Here is a 21,194-nt window from a genome sequence, read left to right as displayed (position 1 = left end):
TGAACAACCTCAATCAACATCTGATTGTCTGAGAGGAAGAAACAAGATGAAAAAAGACCCGACCTGAACCCAGGCGTGTGTGTGTGTGTTTTTACCTGACAGCTTTCCAGTAAAACTACATTTCTACAGTCATAATCAGACATTTTCTTCATTGTTCAGGTGCCAACAGGACAGGGAGACGCCCGGATGCCACCTATTGATAGTTTTACTTCAGTGAGGATCATCAGCCCCATAATTTAGAAGGTTGCCGGTTCGAATCCTGACCCGCCAAGGTGCCACTGAGCAAAGCACCGTTCCCACACACTGCTCCCTGGGTGTCTATCACAAATTTCACTGTGTACACCGTGTCCTGTGCTGCTGTATATCACAAGTGACAATCACTTTATTTATTATTTGTTTCTCTGCACCGTTCTTCATATTAGTGTATGTGCTGAAGCTCAGAATGAGTCCATTTACACTTAAACACAAGCTCCGCCCCCCAACAATAATAATCATAATAATAATTATACCTGAGCATTACAGGATGTAATTATTGTTTTTTCTTTATTCCAGTGTGTCCAGTCTTGTTGGTCTTGTTGCATGTTGCCCAGTAACTCCTTAAACTCTGTTCAGATGTTTTAACAGAACTAATAATTATAAAAAAAATATATAAAAAAATAGTAAAATATATAAATGTAGATATTTTTATTTTGAATAAAGAATGGACACGCCCCCAGTCAACTGATCACTGTGTCCTGTCCTCCACACATGGCATGATGCAGCGGCGCCCCCTGCTGACTGTAACCTGTCAGCAGCCGGCCTGTAGGTGCGAGCAGGGACCTGCTGAAGACCCCAAACGTCCCTCAGTCTGGCAGCAGGTCCCGAAACGAGCTGAAGCCTGAGCCCGAGTGAATTCTGGGTATCTTCTCCATCAGCCTGGACACCGTCCTGCAGCGGAAGCAGGCAGGCGCGGCCTCGAGCTGCTGGGCCACGTTGGTGTAGACGCTGTGGAACGCAGCGAGGGTCTCCTCCCAGCTGTCCCGCGCCGAGATCTCATGGAACGGAAGCTTCAGGCCAAGGGACAGGCCCTCCCCCTCCTCGCGGCTCACCATGCGGTCCTTCTTATTGGCCACAATCACCACGGGCGGAGACCTTTGGGGGAAAAGAGAAATGAGGAGTCTGATTTTCAAATGCAACTCTAATTAAACAAACTGATTAACAGCTCTGGTGGGCGTGGTCTGGTAGAGTAGCCAATCAGATTTCAAGGGTGGCAGGTGGCACCCCCGTGGCCACACCCCCCACTCTTGGTGATGAAGCGCACGGCCACGGCTGGAAGGAGAAGGAAAAACTGCCATTTCATGACAATTCATCTCCTCCTCACCACCACCAGTGTCACTACACTACACGAGAGAGGGGTACTGTGGGGACCCCAGGAACCCAGCAGCACCCAGCAGGTCTCTCATCCAAGGCCAGACCAAGCCCATCCCTGCTTAGCTTTTGTACATTTTCTAACAAATTCCCATTAAGTTCATTCCGGTTCTGCCTCCTGTTGTTCTGCCTGACGCTGATGCTCCATCGTGTAATTAAATAAAAATAAAAAAACTTCCCAGACACGCAGTGACCTTTTAAATGACCCGCAGTTCAAAGATCACATGACCACGACCAGAGATTCACACCTACAATTCCTGAAAAAAAAATTCCACGGTGTGACGTTCCTAGGTCTGGGGTCTCAGAAACACAACAAGGGTTTGGAGAGGAGGACGTCCTCTGTTACATACAGGACCAAACACAGGATACAAACAGTGATTTTATATCCAGTGACCTAACAGGTAGAATAAAACAGCGGACGTAGAATAACTAACCACTCATCAGTACAGCCTAAAGGAAGGGACAGTCCAGCGGGGACAACTCAAACACACACAAAGGTTAACAAAAAAGGCACATAAAGCTAACAGGCTAACAACACAGGGTCTAATCACACCACCCAACAAGACACACGCATGAGACCCCCAACGGAGCTCCTTGCAGATCTCTGTGGACCCTGGGGACCTCCAGAAAGAGTAAGAGCCTAGCAGACCCAGGGGACCTGCCAAACACCATCTGAAGTCTCTTTATATAGGTGGTGGTGACGAATAGGCAGATGGTAGGTGGAGCTTGTAGGATTTGACTCCTCCCACGAAGTCAACCTAAAAGAGACAGGACACAAAACACTGCTTACACTGGTACCTGCTCACGTTCCATTCCAGCCTCCTGCTCCAGGGCCAGTGGTGGCCTAGTGTTTAAGGAAGCGGTCCCGTAATCTGAAGGTTGCCGGTTCGAATCCTGATCCACCAAGGTGGCACTGAGAAAAAAGCACCGTCCCCACACACTGGGGACACTTGTCATGGTGCCCACTGCTCACTCAGGGTGATGGTTAAATGCAGAGGACAAATTTCACTGTGTGCACCGTGTGCTGTGCTGCTATTTATCACATTTTTTTCTGTTTCCCAACTTTCTGGCAAAAGCTGAAGCTCCTGCACCATCTTGCGGGCCCGTAGTTACGGTATTCGTGTTCTGGACCAAGTCTCGCTGAATCGAGCCACTCACGGATTTTTACATCCGCATCAGAGTCACTCGCCGGATCGTCAGAAATGCTGGACGAGAGCAGATCATCAGGCAGAGCTGGAAAAAACGCTCCACAACTGAACCAGAGAATCCAGAACCCCACAGAACCCCACAGAACCACACAGAACCCCACACGGCAATTCAAACCCGGGGCCACACGGACGCAGAAGCAGCGAATTAGTCCACAAATGATACAACACAACACAGCCACGACTCACAAAATGAATCTTGTGCTAAATTTACACATCAGGAGAATCTGGGCGCCGTTATAGATCCTGTAAATACATTAAATCCATGTAAGACGTGTAAAGGTGTTTGTTGTAAATTACATTTACTTTATTACATCGAATATATTCGGTTTGTACAATATTTCGTATGAAAGACCGCTGGGCGGCGCTATAGATCCTGAAACCGAAAGTAACGACAGACGAAGTTCGCTCGTTTGTTTCGTTCGTTTTGCTTCATCTACAGACTTTAAGACGGATGAAGACGGATCTACAGGGTTCATCTGATGGGTGTCTGGTGTGTAGAAGTCTCCAGAAATGAGGTCTCTTCTCCTGGTCTTTATCTCCCTATACGTCGTGGTTGGATCTGAAGGTATCTACAGTTTACATGGCCTTCTTAATACTGAGGTTTCTAGTAGATCGAATCTCATCTTGTCTACTCTTGTCTGTTCCAGGTCTCCAGGTTGAGGGTCCCTCAGGTCCTCTCCAGGTCCAGCTGGGGGACTCTGTGCTGCTGCCCTGTTCTGTACGGACCCCCGTACCTCTGGAGGAGCTGGAGGTGGAGTGGAGGAGGAGTGACTCTGAGACCATGGTGCTCCTGTTCCAGGATGGAGAAGAGCGAGGAGAGGAGCCGAAGTTCAGGAACAGAGCTCACTTCTTCACCGAGGAGATCAGCAGAGGAAACTTCTCTCTGTTCCTCACCAACGTTACACCTGCTGATGCTGGAACGTACAGATGTTCAGTTCATACAGAGAAGGAGTCTGGAGACACCACGGCTCTCATTTCTGTTGGTGAGCAGAAACAGATATTTCTCCAGTAAAAGTAGAACTTCTCACTTTAGAAATAGCAATAACTCAAAATTCCAAATCAAAGTGATTTATGACTAATGTCCTATTATCATTTTAATAACAGGACTAAAATAAATTATAATGTCCAGTAATTAGTCCGTCAGACAGTTTCCACCTGATGGTCCAGATGAGGGTCGGGGAGAAGAATCTGTTCTTCTGAACGATGTTTTTTTTCATACTGACACGTTGTCAGTCATCCTAGTGAAGTTCCCTCAGCTGTTTCCAGCTTCACCTGAAAATGGACATTTTCTGATGTTCTCTTGTTAGTATTTCAGCCATTAAAACATGAATTTTTCTTCTCAGTGCGTCTGGTGGTGAGTGGAGGAGCTCGTGCTGTTTCTGCTGGTCTGGGTGAGGATGTGATCCTCAGCTGCTCAGTGGACTCTTCTGAGCAGATTGAGGAGGTGGTCTGGAAGACAGACCAGGACATCATTGTTCTTCTGTACAAAGATGGAGAAGTTCTTCCTGATTCTTCACATGAGAGATATAGAGGCAGAGCTGAGTTCTTCCCTGCAGAAATCCACAAAGGAAACTTCTCTCTGAGGCTGAAGGAGGTCAGGACTGAAGATAAAGGGGACTTCATGTGTGAAGTTCACACCAGTCTCCTGTCGGCCAGCACCACTGTACTTCTGCAGGATCTGGGTACGTTGAAACAAGGCACATTGTGGGAAACCAGACTGTGGTTATGAAAGATTATCCTGAATTTTTAATACCTTCTAAAGTCTGGAGAGCTGATTATTAAATATCATGGCGGCACGGTGCAGGAATCGACACATTTGCACGGCCTCCTACTCAGCAGTTGTGTCTATGGAGCCATTAAAACATGTCTGGAGGTCTAACAGTCAATTTGGCTCATGGTGACATCGTCGTCTTGTTCAGTTCCAAACCCAGAAGAGTGAGAAGATGATTTACCTCCATATTACCCCATCAGGAGATCTGTATGAGATTTTTCACTGTAACTCAGAACAACTTGTTTTGTGGTGTAATACTGAATAATTATTATGCAGTCGTATCAGTTTAGAATTGTTGGAGCTGCTGCTGTAGAACGTGTGTAACGTGTGGAACGTGTCTCCACCAGGTCTCTCCTTGCTCCATGTTCTGATCCTGCTGCTCTGCATCATCGCTGCTCTTCTGGCTCTGAGTCTTTCATCCTTTATGTGTCTGAAGATGAGAGGTTAGTCAGAATCTCTGCCTGTCATTTTATTTCCCACAATTATCTACACAAATGAAAGTGAAGTGAGGAAACACAGTGAGCTGTCAGACTGTTTCTCTGTTGGTCCTCATCATGGGACATGTCTTGTCTAGACTGGACAACCATGAGGATAATAATCAGGCTGGACAAGGCTGAGGTCGTTCCGAGGACAGGCGGGACACATTGAAACGAGTGCAGGATTAAAGACACTGAGATGTGTGTTTTTAGGAAGGAGGAGAAGATTCCAGACTTTCGTTCTGGTGAAGACAAAAGCAGGACGCTGGGACGGATGTTGAAAAGACGCGTCTAACAGGGAATAAATAAAGAAAATAAAATGTGTCAAATGTTCTGGGATTTTTGTTGTCATGTTAGATATTTTTTAACCTAATGACCTGGTAGACAGTGTCCACGTTCTTATGTTCTTGTCCTGCTTCTGAACCTTCTTCTTCAGGTAGAGCTCCAGCTAACCCTGAAGAACTGAATCTTCACTGCCTGTTGGTCTTTGGACCGAATGTCCTCTTGTTCGCTGCCTTTGTGTTGTGGGGCCTGACTGAAGGTAACGGACGAATCCTGATCAGATCCTGTCTTCACGACCCCATCTGCCGTTCTTCATCTCCATCTTCTCCTGCAGGGTTTCCAGCTGAGGTGGTCTCCAGCTCTGCTCTAGTTCTCAGTCGGTTCCTCCTGCTGTTCACTGTTGCTCTGTATGTAGAGCAGCTTCCTGGTACGTACATCTCACTCAGTATGTAGAACAAAATTGTATTCTAGGTGTAAAGCACATAGATCTCAGTAATATAAAGTAATATAAAATAATAATTTTAATATTTAATAATAATAATAGTAATAATAATAGTCCTACAGTCACTGGTTGTCTGTGTTAAATTGTTCGTATCGTGTAATTATTTAAAGTGATATTTTTGTGAATATGTGTTCTGCTTGGTTGCTTTTTACAGCATTTCTGCAGAATCTGGTCAAAAAAAGCTTCCGCTTTGAAAATTCCATTGTTACAACCGTACTTTTTATAGGTAAATATAAAAGCAGAATATGACACAATTACTGTGAAAATGGGTTCAATCTTAATGTATAAGATCAAGTGTGATGGTGGAGTTGACCAGGTTCAGAAGCTAAACGGGATTTAATGTCACTCACACTGTCCAGAGTCAGGACCAGGTAGGAGACAGGAAGACCCAAACAAATGATGAACTTTACAGAACATGCAGTCATTTACACAGACAGAAGAAATCAGCACTCAGTACCTGCCAAATTAGACTGGTTTTCTGTGGCACGTACAAATAAATTATGCAGTTGTATGAATTGTGACATATTTAATAAGACAAACCGAGTCTTCCTCCACTGTCTTACACCCATCAGGTTCTCGCTGCAGGTGTAGAAACTATGAAGAGTTTATTAAGAACATGGAGTAAATGAGGAAGTAAAACAGGTGAACAGGGCAGCAGTGCTGCATGGAGAGTGTGGAGCACAAGATGATGACACCCTGGAGCAGCTCAGGGACACAGTGGTAGTAAGTGGAGGTGGGGTCCGGGTCTGTGTCCAGGTCCAGGTTTGGCTATGGGTCTATGTCCAGATCCAGACCAAGACCCGGATCCTGGTCCAGGTCCAGGTCTCGGTCCAAGTCTGGTCCACGTTTGGTTCTGGGGCCGGATCCGGGTCTTGTTCTGGGTCCATGTCTAGGTCCAGGTCCAGGTCCAAGTCTGGGTCTTGTTCCGGGTCCAGTTTAGGCAGAGGTGGTCAGGGATTGTTCAAAGAAATCCTTAATGTTCAGAAACTGTCATAACCAATTGACATTAATGATAATTGTATTAATTATAATTAATAATAATTGCATTTGAAGTCAAGTCATTAATTGTTTTTATTAGTAATTTAGTAGCTTCTTCTGCCACAGATATTTTCAGAGACATTTGGAGGACAGACAAAGGAAATACAGCAGCACTCACCTTTACTGGCATCATGCTGGGATTTATGTTAAATATGAACGTGAAAGTATTTTTCCGGGGTACGTATTTTTATTAAGATACAGTATATTATAAATGTTAAAATATGATTTAATAAATACAGATACTGTAAATCCCAGAATCCCTGAAACCGTCTTACATTTACAACACGGGTCATGAAGTGAAATATCGATCTGAGATTTCATGAGACTGAGAAAACTGGAACTAATCAGGAATGTTTGGGACACCAGTTTCATACACAAAAAATATGATTTAAAATGAAAATGAATGAATTTCCTTCATTTCCACAAAAGGAGTTAACACATCACATTTGAAGAACAAAAAATACTTTCTATTAAAATATATTTGACCCTTCGTGCCGCTATAAACTTCCTTCATACAGATATAACAGCTAATAGTTGTAGTCGTACTAGCAGTTCACACCTGACAGATTCAAATTCTCATTACAGGAAGAGGATATTTTACAGACTTTATATACATGTTTGTGCTGGTTTTCATATCTCGACGACTGAATGAAGGTAAGTAAAAATTATTAAAAGTGAACAGAGCAGATTAATAATAGCTACACTTTATTAAATCATCGTGGTTCTGTTTCCAGCAGCAGACACGTCATTTACAACATGCTGCTTAAAATCTGGGTTTTGGGGTGTTTTATTTAACAGGACTAGAAATGTCAAGACGTGAAAAAGATGGAATATCAGTAAATAGACAAATAAATACAAATGTCAAAAATAATACATACAGAATAAACAATAAAATAAAGAATTATTAAGGGATATTTATACATTTAAATCATATTATTATATATTACTGTTTTTGCTATTATCCAGAATTCCTGTTGTTATTCCTGCCTCATTATTCCTGTCCTGGAATTATTCGTCGCATGAATTTATTTTACTGAATTTACATGAATTTATTTTCATTTATTTACTGGGTCCAGACCCAGAAGCTGCTGAGGAAGGTGTAACGTGGGTTGTGCAACTCTGCTCAAGTTCCTGATAAAGCGACGGTAGAAATGAGCGAACCGATGGACGTAGTCGATCGATGGACGTGGCCAGCGTGATTATCCTGTCCAACGTGTCGCCCCAATCGCGGTTCCCCATCTCGTCTTTAAGTGGTCAGTCCACCCACTGTCCCTCGCCAGGGTTCGGAATTCTATCGTAGCGACTTGAGCCGCAGCGACGTCGCCCGTCGTCCGGTTTCGCCCTGAAAGACGATCTGGAGGCGGTCCAGTCAGCGGCGTCCCGTCAGCCCGGTAATAATGTCATCGTGGAGGTGGAAGGAGAAGACGGCACTGTGTGATAAAACCGAGACTTTTCTTGTTATTGAGCTCATTATCTGACAAGTGAAGTTCCTGCTCAGGTCACATGTCAGCAGGAGGTTTTATTCCGCATCTGATGTGGGAAAAGAACCAAATGAAGGTCCATTCTGTACTAAAACCGGGTTTAAAAAAGATCCACCAGAGGACATGTGGACATGACATTATAATGGTGCTGAAACTAACAGTGAAATTCTGATTCTTCCCTTTTTCTGTTTTAGTCGTGTTTATAAGCGTGTTTGCAGTGATGATGGGATTACCGGTCATCTTTTCTATATTGGTTATCATGGTGAAAAGATGTGGCGTCAGCATTTCTGGTGAGTAGCAGCTTCCGTCTTCATATACACATTTCACTGGTGAGTACAGAGCACAGTACAAATAGCACAAATAGCACAACACTGATCTCTATACTGATTATGATTTGGGTTTATTTGCAGTTTTATTTTGGATTATCTTTGTTCGGCTTTGGATTCTGTCTCGTCTCACAACCATTGGAATCGTTCTGTATTACTTTTATCAGGGCCTGGAGGACGCAGGTAAATTCCTGATGATGTTCTCATTCTGTCATGAATAGTAATTGTAAATGATTCATCTGTCTGTGTTCAGTCTGTGATGTTGCTGTGATCGGTGACGTTCTTCACGTTTTTACTGATTTATTTCATTCTGATTTTTCTGATTGCAGATGATGTTGGACTGATGACTGTGGTCGTGCTGCTTCTGATCATCTCCATGTGTGATTTTTTACATGTTTTCCACAGACCCTCATATCCAGGTAGTGAACTTATGAATATTCATCCCAGATGTTACGTATTTACGGACCAGCCTGACCTGACCATGTGTGTAAAATATACTGCATGATTTTTCAGAAAGTGTAAAATGGATTATGTACATATCTGGAGCTGTGGGCCTGTGTGTGGTGAACTCCGTAACTCTGGTTGCAGAACTGGTCATGAAAACTCGTGAGTACGGTGGAGTTCATGAAGAGCAAGTGATTAGCAGTGAAGGAAATATTTTATTCTATTCTATTCTAAAATCAGACTTTATTTCAGGATCTCTTCTGTCAAATGAAATTATAAAACTATAAAACTGTCTGTAAAATGACCTCATAAAAAGTTCAACTTTGGTTCCAGTTGATTTATGTCAGTTTGTAAATGGGGATAAACTCACAGTCGGAGTTTTTACTAGCAGGAATATGCGTGTAGTAGAGCTGTGACCCCTGGTCTAGGTGGTTTAACCACAGGCGGCCAGACACATGAAAGATGATTTAGGGTTTTAACTGCTTTTGGAACGTCATGGGGACGTCATGGTACGTCATGGGACGTCATGGGGACGTCATGGGCACGTCATGGGGACGTCATGGTACGTCATGGGGACGCCATGGTACGTCATGGGCATGTCATGGGGACCTCATGGTACTTCAGGGGCACGTCATGGGCACGTCATGGGGACGTCATGGGGATGTCATGGGGATGTCATGGTACGTCAGGGGCACGTCATGGTACGTCATGGGGATGTCATGGGCACGGCATGGTACGTTATGGGCACGTCATGGGCAAGTCATGGGCACTTCTTGGGGACGTCATGGGGACGTCATGGGCATGTCACGGGGACGTCATGGGCACGTCATGGGGACGTCATGGGGACGTCATGGGGACGTCATGGGCATGTCACGGGGACGTCATGGGCACGTCATGGGGACGTCATGGGGACGTCATGGGGACGTCATGGGCATGTCATGGGCACGTCATGGGCACGTCATGGGGACGTCATGGGCACGTCATGGGGACGTCATGGGGACGTCATGGGCATGTCATGGGCACGTCATGGGCACGTCATGGGCACGTCATGGGGACGTCATGGGCACGTCATGGGGACGTCATGGGGACGTCATGGGGACGTCATGGGGACGTCATGGGCATGTCATGGGCACGTCATGGGCACGTCATGGGCACGTCATGGGGACGTCATGGGCACGTCATGGGGACGTCATGGGGACGTCATGGGGACGTCATGGGCATGTCATGGGCACGTCATGGGCACGTCATGGGCACGTCATGGGGACGTCATGGGGACGTCATGGTAGGTCATGGGGACGTCATGGGGACGTCATGGGCACGTCATGGTACGTCATGGGGACGTCATGGTACGTCATGGGGACGTCATGGGGACGTCATGGGCACGTCATGGTACGTCATGGGGACGTCATGGGCACGTCATGGGGACGTCATGGGGACGTCATGGGGACGTCATGGTACGTCATGGGGACGTCATGGGGACGTCATGGGCACGTTATGGTACGTCATGGGGACGTCATGGGCACGTCATGGTACGTCATGGGGACGTCATGGGTACGTCATGGGCACGTCATGGTACGTCATGGGGACGTCATGTGCACGTCATGGTACGTCATGGGGACGTCATGGGCACGTCATGGGCACGTCATGGTACGTCATGGGCACGTCATGGGCACGTCATGGTACGTCATGGGCACGTCATGGGGACGTCATGGTACGTCATGGGCACGTCATGGTACAGCATGGGCACAACATGGGGACGTCATGGGGACGCCATGGGAACGTCAGGGGGACGTCATGGTACGTCAGGGGCACGTCATGGGGACGTCATGGGGACATCATGGTACGTCATGGGCACGTCATGGGCACGTCATGGTACGTCATGGGCAAGTCATGGGCACGTCATGGGGACGTCATAGGGACGTCATGGTACGTCAGGGGCACGTCATGGCACATCAGGGGCACATCATGGTACGTCATGGGGACGTCATGGGGACGTCATGGGAACGTCATGGGCACGTTATGGTACGTCATAGGCAAGTCATGGTACGTCATGGGCACGTAATGGTACGTCATGGGGACGTCAAGGTACGTCATGGGCACGTCATGGTACGTCATGGGCACGTCATGGGGACGTCATGGGCACGTCATGGTACGTCATGGGGACGTCATGGGCACGTCATGGTACGTCATGGGGACGTCATGGGTACGTCATGGGCACGTCATGGTACGTCATGGGGACGTCATGGGGACGTCATGTGCACGTCATGGTACGTCATGGGGACGTCATGGGCACGTCATGGGCACGTCATGGTACGTCATGGGCACGTCATGGTACAGCATGGGCACAACATGGGGACGTCATGGGGACGCCATGGGAACGTCAGGGGGACGTCATGGTACGTCAGGGGCACGTCATGGGGACGTCATGGGGACATCATGGTACGTCATGGGCACGTCATGGTACGTCATGGGCAAGTCATGGGCACGTCATGGGGACCTCATAGGGACGTCATGGTACGTCATGGTACGTCAGGGGCACGTCATGGCACATCAGGGGCACATCATGGTACGTCATGGGGACGTCATGGGCACGTCATGGTCACGTGATGGTACGTCATGGGCAAGTCATGGTACGTCATGGGCACGTAATGGTACGTCATGGGGACGTCAAGGTACATCATGGGGATGTCATGGTACCTCATGGGCACGTCATGGTACCTCATAAGCAACTTAAGGTTAAGTGTCATGGGCACGTGATGGTACGTCATGGGCAAGTCATGGTACGTCATGGGCACGTAATGGTACGTCATGGGGACGTCAAGGTACATCATGGGGATGTCATGGTACCTCATGGGCACGTCATGGTACCTCATGGGCAACTTAAGGTTAAGTGTCATGGGCACGTCATGGTACGTCATGGGGACGTCATGGGTACGTCATGGGCACGTAATGGTACGTCATGGGGACGTCATGTGCACGTCATGGTACGTCATGGGCACGTCATGGGGACGTCATGGTACGTCATGGGCACGTCATGGTACAGCATGAGCACAACATGGGGACGTCATGGGGACGCCATGGGAACGTCAGGGGGACGTCATGGTACGTCAGGGGCACGTCATGGGGACGTCATGGGGACATCATGGTACGTCATGGGCACGTCATGGTACGTCATGGGCAAGTCATGGGCACGTCATGGGGACGTCATGGTACGTCAGGGGCACGTCATGGCACATCAGGGGCACATCATGGTACGTCATGGGGACGTCATGGGCACGTCATGGGCACGTGATGGTACGTCATGGGCAGGTTATGGTACGTCATGGGCAAGTCATGGTACGTCATGGGCACGTCATGGGCACGTCAACGACACGTCATGGGCACGTCAGAAGCATGTCATAGGGACGTCACAGGGACGTCACCGGACAGCACGGGATGTCACTGGCACGTCACGGGCACGTCACTGGCACGTCACGAGGACGTCATGGGGACGTCAGGGGCACGTCATGGTCACGTCATGGGCACGTCATGGGCACGTCAAGGGGATGTCATGGTACGTCACGGGCACGTCATGGGCAAGTCATGGTACGTTATGGGCACGTCAAGTGGACGTCATGGGCACGTCATGGGGACGTCATGGGCACGTCATGGTACGTCATGGGCAAGTCATGGGCACGTCATGGGGACGTCATAGGGACGTCATGGTACGTCAGGGGCACGTCATGGCACATCAGGGGCACATCATGGTACGTCATGGGGACGTCATGGGCACGTCATGGGCACGTGATGGTACGTCATGGGCAGGTTATGGTACGTCATGGGCAAGTCATGGTACGTCATGGGCACGTCATGGGCACGTCAACGACACGTCATGGGCACATCATGGGGACGTCAGAAGCATGTCATAGGGACGTCACAGGGACGTCACCGGACAGCACGGGATGTCACTGGCACGTCACGGGCACGTCACTGGCACGTCACGAGGACGTCATGGGGACGTCAGGGGCACGTCATGGTCACGTCATGGGCACGTCATGGGCACGTCAAGGGGACGTCATGGTACGTCACGGGCACGTCATGGGGACGTCATGGTACGTCATGTGCACGTCATGGGCACGTCATGGTACGTCATGGGGACGTCATGGGGACGTCATGGTACGTCATGGTACGTCATGGTGACGTCATGGGGACGTCATGGGCACGTCATGGTACGTCATGGGCACGTCATGGTACGTCATGGGCACGTCATGGGCACGTCATGGGGACGTCATATGGACGTCATGGTACGTCATGGGCACGTCAACGACACGTCATGGGCACATCATGGGGACGTCAGAAGCATGTCATAGGGACGTCACAGGGACGTCACCGGACAGCACGGGATGTCACTGGCACGTCACGGGGACGTCATGGGGACGTCATGGGCACGTCATGGGCACGTCAAGGGGACGTCATGGTACGTCACGGGCACGTCATGGGGACGTCATGGTACGTCATGGTACGTCATGGGCACGTCATGGTACATCATGGGGACGTCATGGGGACGTCATGGGGACGTCATGGTACGTCATGGTGACGTCATGGGGACGTCATGGGCACGTCATGGTACGTCATGGGGACGTCATGGGCACGTCATGGTACGTCATGGGGACGTCATAAGGACGTCATGGGCACGTCATGGGGACGTCATGGGGACGTCATGGTACGTCATGGGGACGTCATGGGGACGTCATGGTACGTCATGGGGACGTCATGGGGACGTCATGGGCACGTCATGGTACGTCATGGGGACGTCATGGGCACGTCATGGTACGTCATGGGGACGTCATGGGGACGTCATGGGCACGTTATGGTACGTCATGAAGACGTCATGGGCACGTCATGGTACGTCATGGGGACGTCATGGGTACGTCATGGTACGTCACGGGGACGTCATGTGCACGTCATGGTACGTCATGGGGACGTCATGGGCACGTCATGGTACGTCATGGGCACGTCATGGGGACGTCATGGTACGTCATGGGCACGTCATGGTACAGCATGGGCACAACATGGGGACGTCATGGGGACGCCATGGGAACGTCAGGGGGACGTCATGGTACGTCAGGGGCACGTCATGGGGACGTCATGGGGACATCATGGTACGTCATGGGCACGTCATGGTACGTCATGGGCAAGTCATGGGCACGTCATGGGGACGTCATAGGGACGTCATGGTACGTCAGGGGCACGTCATGGCACATCAGGGGCACATCATGGTACGTCATGGGGACGTCATGGGGACGTCATGGGCACGTCATGGGCAAGTCATGGGCACGTCATGGTATGTCATGGGCAAGTCATGGTACGTCATGGGGACGTCATGGGCACGTCATGGTACGTCATTGGGACGTCATGGGCACGTCATGGTACGTCATGGGGACGTCATGGGGACGTCATGGGGACGTCATGGTACGTCATGGGGACGTCATGGGGACGTCATGGGCACATTATGGTACGTCATGAAGACGTCATGGGCACGTCATGGTACGTCATGGGGACGTCATGGGTACGTCATGGGCACGTCATGGTACGTCATGGGGACGTCATGTGCACGTCATGGTACGTCATGGGGACGTCATGGGCACGTCATGGTACGTCATGGGCACGTCATGGGGACGTCATGGTACGTCATGGGCACGTCATGGTACAGCATGGGCACAACATGGGGACGTCATGGGGACGCCATGGGAACGTCAGGGGGACGTCATGGTACGTCAGGGGCACGTCATGGGGACGTCATGGGGACATCATGGTACGTCATGGTACGTCATGGGCACGTCATGGTACGTCATGGGCAAGTCATGGGCACGTCATAGGGACGTCATAGGGACGTCATGGTACGTCAGGGGCACGTCATGGCACATCAGGGGCATATCATGGTACGTCATGGGGACGTCATGGGGACGTCATGGGCACGTCATGGGCACGTCATGGGCACGTGATGGTACGTCATGGGCAAGTCATGGTACGTCATGGGCACGTAATGGTACGTCATGGGGACGTCAAGGTACATCATGGGGACGTCATGGTACGTCATGGGCACGTCATGGGGACGTCATGGGCACGTCATGGTACGTCTTAGGTACGTCATGGGCACTTCATGGGCACGTTATGGTACGTCATGGGCACGTCATGGGCACGTCATGGGGACGTCATGGTACGTCATGGGGACGTCATAAGGACGTCATGGGCACGTCATGGGGACGTCATGGGGACGTCATGGTACGTCATGGGGACGTCATGGGGACGTCATGGTACGTCATGGGGACGTCATGGGGACGTCATGGGCACGTCATGGTACGTCATGGGGACGTCATGGGCACGTCATGGTACGTCATGGGGACGTCATGGGGACGTCATGGGGACGTCATGGTACGTCATGGGGACGTCATGGTACGTCATGGGGACGTCATGGGGACGTCATGGGCACGTCATGGTGCGTCATGGGGACGTCATGGGCACGTCATGGTACGTCATGGGCACGTCATGGGCACGTCATGGGCACGTCATGGTACGTCATGGGGACGTCATGGGGACGTCATGGTACGTCATGGGGACGTCATGGGGACGTCATGGGCACGTTTTGGTATGTCATGGGGACGTCATGGGCACGTCATGGTACGTCATGGGGACGTCATGGGTACGTCATGGGCACGTAATGGTACGTCATGGGGACGTCATGTGCACGTCATGGTACATCATGGGCACGTCATGGGGACGTCATGGTACGTCCTGGGCACGTCATGGTACAGCATGGGCACAACATGGGGACGTCATGGGGACGCCATGGGAACGTCAGGGGGACGTCATGGTACGTCAGGGGCACGTCATGGGGACGTCATGGGGACATCATGGTACGTCATGGGCACGTCATGGTACGTCATGGGCAAGTCATGGGCACGTCATGGGGACGTCATGGTACGTCAGGGGCACGTCATGGCACATCAGGGGCACATCATGGTACGTCATGGGGACGTCATGGGCACGTCATGGGCACGTGATGGTACGTCATGGGCAGGTTATGGTACGTCATGGGCAAGTCATGGTACGTCATGGGCACGTCATGGGCACGTCAACGACACGTCATGGGCACATCATGGGGACGTCAGAAGCATGTCATAGGGACGTCACAGGGACGTCACCGGACAGCACGGGATGTCACTGGGACGTCACGGGCACGTCACTGGCACGTCACGAGGACGTCATGGGGACGTCAGGGGCACGTCATGGTCACGTCATGGGCACGTCATGGGCACGTCAAGGGGACGTCATGGTACGTCACGGGCACGTCATGGGCACGTCATGGGCACGTCATGGGCACGTCATGGGGACGTCATAGGGACGTCATGGTACGTCATGGTACGTCATGGGGACGTCATGGTACGTCATGGTACGTCATGGGCAAGTCATGGTACATCATGGGCACGTCACGTGGACGTCATGGGCACGTCACGGGGACGTCACCGGACGTCACTAGCACGTCACAGGCATGTCACGGGGATGGCATGGTACGGCATGGGCACGTCATGGGTACGTCATGGGGACGTCATGGGCACGTCATGGGCACGTCATGGGGACGTCATAGGGACGTCATGGTACGTCAGGGGCACATCAGGGGCACGTCATGGTACGTCATGGGGACGTCATGGGCACGTGATGGTACGTCATGGGCAGGTTATGGTACGTCATGGGCAAGTCATGGTACGTCATGGGGACGTCAAGGTACATCATGGGGACGTCATGGTACGTCATGGGCACGTCATGGGGACGTCATGGGCACATCATGGGGACGTCAGAAGCATGTCATAGGTACGTCACAGGTACGTAACCGGACAGCACGGGATGTCACTGGCACGTCACGGGCACGTCACTGGCACGTCACGGGGACGTCATGGGGACGTCATGGGCACGTCATGGGCACGTCATGGGCACGTCATGGGGACGTCATGGTACGTCAGGGGCACGTCACGGGCACGTCATGGGCACGTGATGGTACGTCATGGGCAGGTTATGGTACGTCATGGGCACGTCATGGGCACGTCATGGGCACATCATGGGGACGTCAGAAGCATGTCATAGGGACGTCACAGGGACGTCACCGGACAGCACGGGATGTCACTGGCATCCCGTGGGCACGTCATGGGCACGTCATGGGCACGTCATGGTACGTCATGGGCACGTCATGGTACGTCATGGGCACGTCATGGGCACGTCATGGGGACGTCATATGGACGTCATGGTACGTCATGGTACGTCATGGTACGTCATGGGGACGTCATGGCACGTCATGGTACGTCATGGGCAAGTCATGGTACATCATGGGCACGTCACGTGGACGTCATGGGCACGTCACGGGGACGTCACCGGACGTCACTAGCACGTCACAGGCATGTCACGGGGATGGCATGGTACGGCATGGGCACGTCATGGGTACGTCATGGGGACGTCATGGGCACGTCATGGGCACGTCATGGGGACGTCATAGGGACGTCATGGTACGTCAGGGGCACATCAGGGGCACGTCATGGTACGTCATGGGGACGTCATGGGCACGTGATGGTACGTCATGGGCAGGTTATGGTACGTCATGGGCAAGTCATGGTACGTCATGGGGACGTCAAGGTACATCATGGGGACGTCATGGTACGTCATGGGCACGTCATGGGGACGTCATGGGCACATCATGGGGACGTCAGAAGCATGTCATAGGTACGTCACAGGGACGTAACCGGACAGCACGGGATGTCACTGGCACGTCACGGGCACGTCACGGGCACGTCACTGGCACGTCACGGGGACGTCATGGGGACGTCATGGGCACGTCATGGGCACGTCATGGGCATGTCATGGGGACGTCATGGTACGTCAGGGGCACGTCATGGCACTTCAGGGGGACGTCATGGTACGTCATGGGGACGTCATGGGCATGTCATGGTACGTCATGGGCAAGTCATGGTACGTTATGGGCACGTCAAGTGGACGTCATGGGCACGTCATGGGGACGTCATACGGACGTCATGGTACGTCAGGGGCACGTCACGTCATGGTACAGCATGGGCATGACATGGTACGTCATGGGCAAGTCATGGGAACGTCAGAGGGACGTCATGGTACGTCAGGGGCACGTCATGGGTACGTCATGGGGACGTCATGGGGACGTCATGGGGACATCATGGTACGTCATGGGCACGTCATGGGCAAGTCATGGGCACGTCATGGGCACATCATGGGGACGTCATAGGGACGTTATGGTACTTCAGGGGCACGTCATGGCACATCAGGGGTACGTCATGATATGTCATGGGGACGTCATGGGCACGTGATGGTACGTCATGGGCAGGTTATGGTACGTCATGGGCACGTCATGGTACGTCATGGGCACGTCATGGTACGTCATGGGGATGTCATGGTACATCATGGGGACCTCATGGTACGTCATTGGCACATCATGGGTATGTCATGGGGACGTCATGGACTCATCATGAGCACGTCATGGGGACGTCATGGGCACGTCATGGTACGTCATGGGGATGTCATGGGCACGTCATGGTATGTCATGGGCACGTCATGGGGACGTCATGGTACGTCATGGGCACGTCATGGTATGTCAGGGGCACGTCATGGGCACGTCATGGGGACGTCATGGGGACGTCATGTGGATATCATGGTACGTCATGGGCACGTCAGGGGCACGTCATGGGCACGTCATGGGGACGTCATGGGGACGTCATGTGGATATCATGGTACGTCATGGGCACGTCTTAGGTACGTCATGATATGTCATGGGCACGTCATGGGGACGTCATGGGGATGTCATGGGTACGTCATGGGCACGTTGTGGTGGAAATTCTGCCGTCTGGGGAGCTGCAATAAAGGAAGTCAACTGAATTGATTATCCAAGTTTATTTTACCGCGCACGGGGGGACCCACAAGAGAACATCCCCCCGCTTGATTACAGTTCACAAGCATTTATACATCTGGGGTGTACAAGGTCGAAAAGCAAGCTCGCACCACTTTGGACAGTGGCGCCCATCAACGTCACAGAACCTTTCTTTTATCAGTTTATGTCTAGTTTTTGCGTCAAACTTTTGCATCAACAAGGTCAGACCTAAGATACACAGTTGTTGTCTTCTAACTGTTCCATGACTAAAGGTGAAACACGTGGAGTGTTCGGGCCTACTAAATTTTCCTTCCACACTTCACACTTTACATCATCGTTGTTGGGGTTCTGGGGTTTGGAGTCAGGGGCACGTCATGGTACGTCATGGGCAAGTCATGGGCACGTCATGGGCACGTCATGGGCATGTCATAGGGACGTCATGGGCACGTCATGGTACGTCATGGGCATGTCATGGGCACGTCATGGGCACGTCATGGGCACGTCATGGGGACGTCATAGGGACGTCATGGTACGTCAGGGGCACACCATGGCACATCAGGGGCACGTCATGGTACATCATGGGGACGTCATGGGCACATGATGGTACGTCATGGGCAGGTTATGGTACGTCACGGGCAAGTCATGGTACGTCATGGGCACGTCATGGTACGTCACGGGGACGTCATGGTACATCTTGGGGACGTCATGGTACGTCATTGGCACGTCATAGGGACGTCATGGGCACGACATGGGCACATCATGGGCACGTCATGGTACGTCTTAGGTACGTCATGATATGTCATGGGCACGTCATGGGCACGTCATGGTACGTCATGGGAACTTTGTGGCCAGGTTATGGTACGTCATGGGCAAGTCATGGTACGTCATGGGCAAGTCATGGTACGTCATGGGCACGTCATGGTACGTCATGGTACGTCAGGGGGACGTCATGGGCACGTCATGGGCACGTCATGGTACGTCATGGGCACGTCATGGGCATGTCATGGTACGTCATGGGCAAGTCATGGTACGTCATGGGCACGTCATGGTACGTCATGGGGACGTCATGGGGACGTCATGGGCACGTCATGGGCACGTCATGGTACGTCATGGTACGTCATGGGCACGTCATGGGCATGTCATGGTCACGTCATGGTACGTCATGGTACATCATGGTACGTCATGGGCACGTCATGGTACGTCATGGGTACATCATGGTACGTCATGGGCACGTCATGGTACGTCATGGGCACGTCATGGTACGTCATGCGCAGGTTATGGTACATCATGGGCAAGTCATGGTACGTCATGGGCACGTCATGGTACGTCACGCGGATGTCATGGGCACGTCATGGGCACGTCATGGTACGTCATGGGCACGTCATGGGCACGTCATGGTACGTCATGGGCACGTCATGGGCAAGTCATGGTACGTCATGGGGACGTCAAGGTACATCATGGGGACGTCATGGTACGTCATGGGCACGTCATGGGGACGTCATGGGCACATCATGGGGACGTCAGAAGCATGTCATAGGGACGTCACAGGGACGTCACCGGACAGCACGGGATGTCACTGGCACGTCACGGGCACGTCACTGGCACGTCACGGGGACGTCATGGGTACGTCATGGGCACGTCATGGGCACGTCATGGGCACGTCATGGGGACGTCATGGTACGTCAGGGGCACGTCATGGCACTTCAGAGGGACGTCATGGTACGTCATGGGGACGTCATGGGCACGTCATGGTACGTCATGGGCAAGTCATGGTACGTTATGGGCACGTCAAGTGGACGTCATGGGCACGTCATGGGGACGTCATACGGACGTCATGGTACGTCAGGGGCACGTCATGGCACATCAGGGGCACGTCATGGGCACGTCAACGACACGTCATGGGGACATCATGAGGACGTCAGAAGCATGTCATAGGGACGTCACAGGGACGTCACCGGACAGCACGGGATGTCACTGGCACATGACGGGCACGTCACTGGCACGTCACGGGGACGTCATGGGGATGTCATGGGCACGTCATGGTACGTCATGGTGACGTCATGGGGACGTCATGGGCACGTCATGGTACGTCATGGGGACGTCATGGGCACGTCATGGTACGTCATGGGGACGTCATGGGGACGTCATGTGCACGTCATCGTACATCATGGGCACGTCATGGTACGTCATGGGCACATCATGGGGACGTCATGGTACGTCATGGACACGTCATGGTACGTCAGGGGCACGTCATGGGCACGTCATGGGGACGTCATAGGGACGTCATGGTACGTCATGGTACGTCATGGGGACGTCATGGGCACGTCATGGTACGTC

General features: G+C 51.6%; 1 protein-coding gene across 7 annotated transcripts in view; it reads left to right on the top strand.

Moving 5' to 3' along the window:
* The first annotated feature begins 2,891 nt into the window (after window positions 1-2,891).
* The window catches only part of LOC114766344 (uncharacterized), a 32,133-nt gene continuing 13,830 nt past the window's right edge, over window positions 2,892-21,194 (top strand). For 5 of the 7 annotated variants that reach the window (XM_028957078.1, XM_028957077.1, XM_028957072.1 and 2 more), the window contains exons 1-13: window positions 2,892-3,180; window positions 3,263-3,598; window positions 3,959-4,297; window positions 4,734-4,829; window positions 5,299-5,403; window positions 5,479-5,571; window positions 5,801-5,872; window positions 6,751-6,861; window positions 7,270-7,338; window positions 8,360-8,455; window positions 8,576-8,674; window positions 8,821-8,910; window positions 9,005-9,097. In XM_028957078.1, the coding sequence (XP_028812911.1) occupies window positions 3,126-3,180; window positions 3,263-3,598; window positions 3,959-4,297; window positions 4,734-4,829; window positions 5,299-5,403; window positions 5,479-5,571; window positions 5,801-5,872; window positions 6,751-6,861; window positions 7,270-7,338; window positions 8,360-8,455; window positions 8,576-8,674; window positions 8,821-8,910; window positions 9,005-9,097 (1,654 nt within the window). In that variant the 5' untranslated portion in view covers window positions 2,892-3,125. The remainder of the gene's footprint in view (window positions 3,181-3,262; window positions 3,599-3,958; window positions 4,298-4,733; window positions 4,830-5,298; window positions 5,404-5,478; window positions 5,572-5,800; window positions 5,873-6,750; window positions 6,862-7,269; window positions 7,339-8,359; window positions 8,456-8,575; window positions 8,675-8,820; window positions 8,911-9,004; window positions 9,098-21,194) is intronic. The other 2 variants (XM_028957073.1, XM_028957075.1) reach the window with 2 other exon arrangements.

Source organism: Denticeps clupeoides, chromosome 16 (assembly GCF_900700375.1).
Source record: "Denticeps clupeoides chromosome 16, fDenClu1.1, whole genome shotgun sequence".
Lineage (NCBI taxonomy): Eukaryota > Metazoa > Chordata > Actinopteri > Clupeiformes > Denticipitidae > Denticeps > Denticeps clupeoides.
This window is presented reverse-complemented; position numbering and strand designations above follow the sequence as displayed.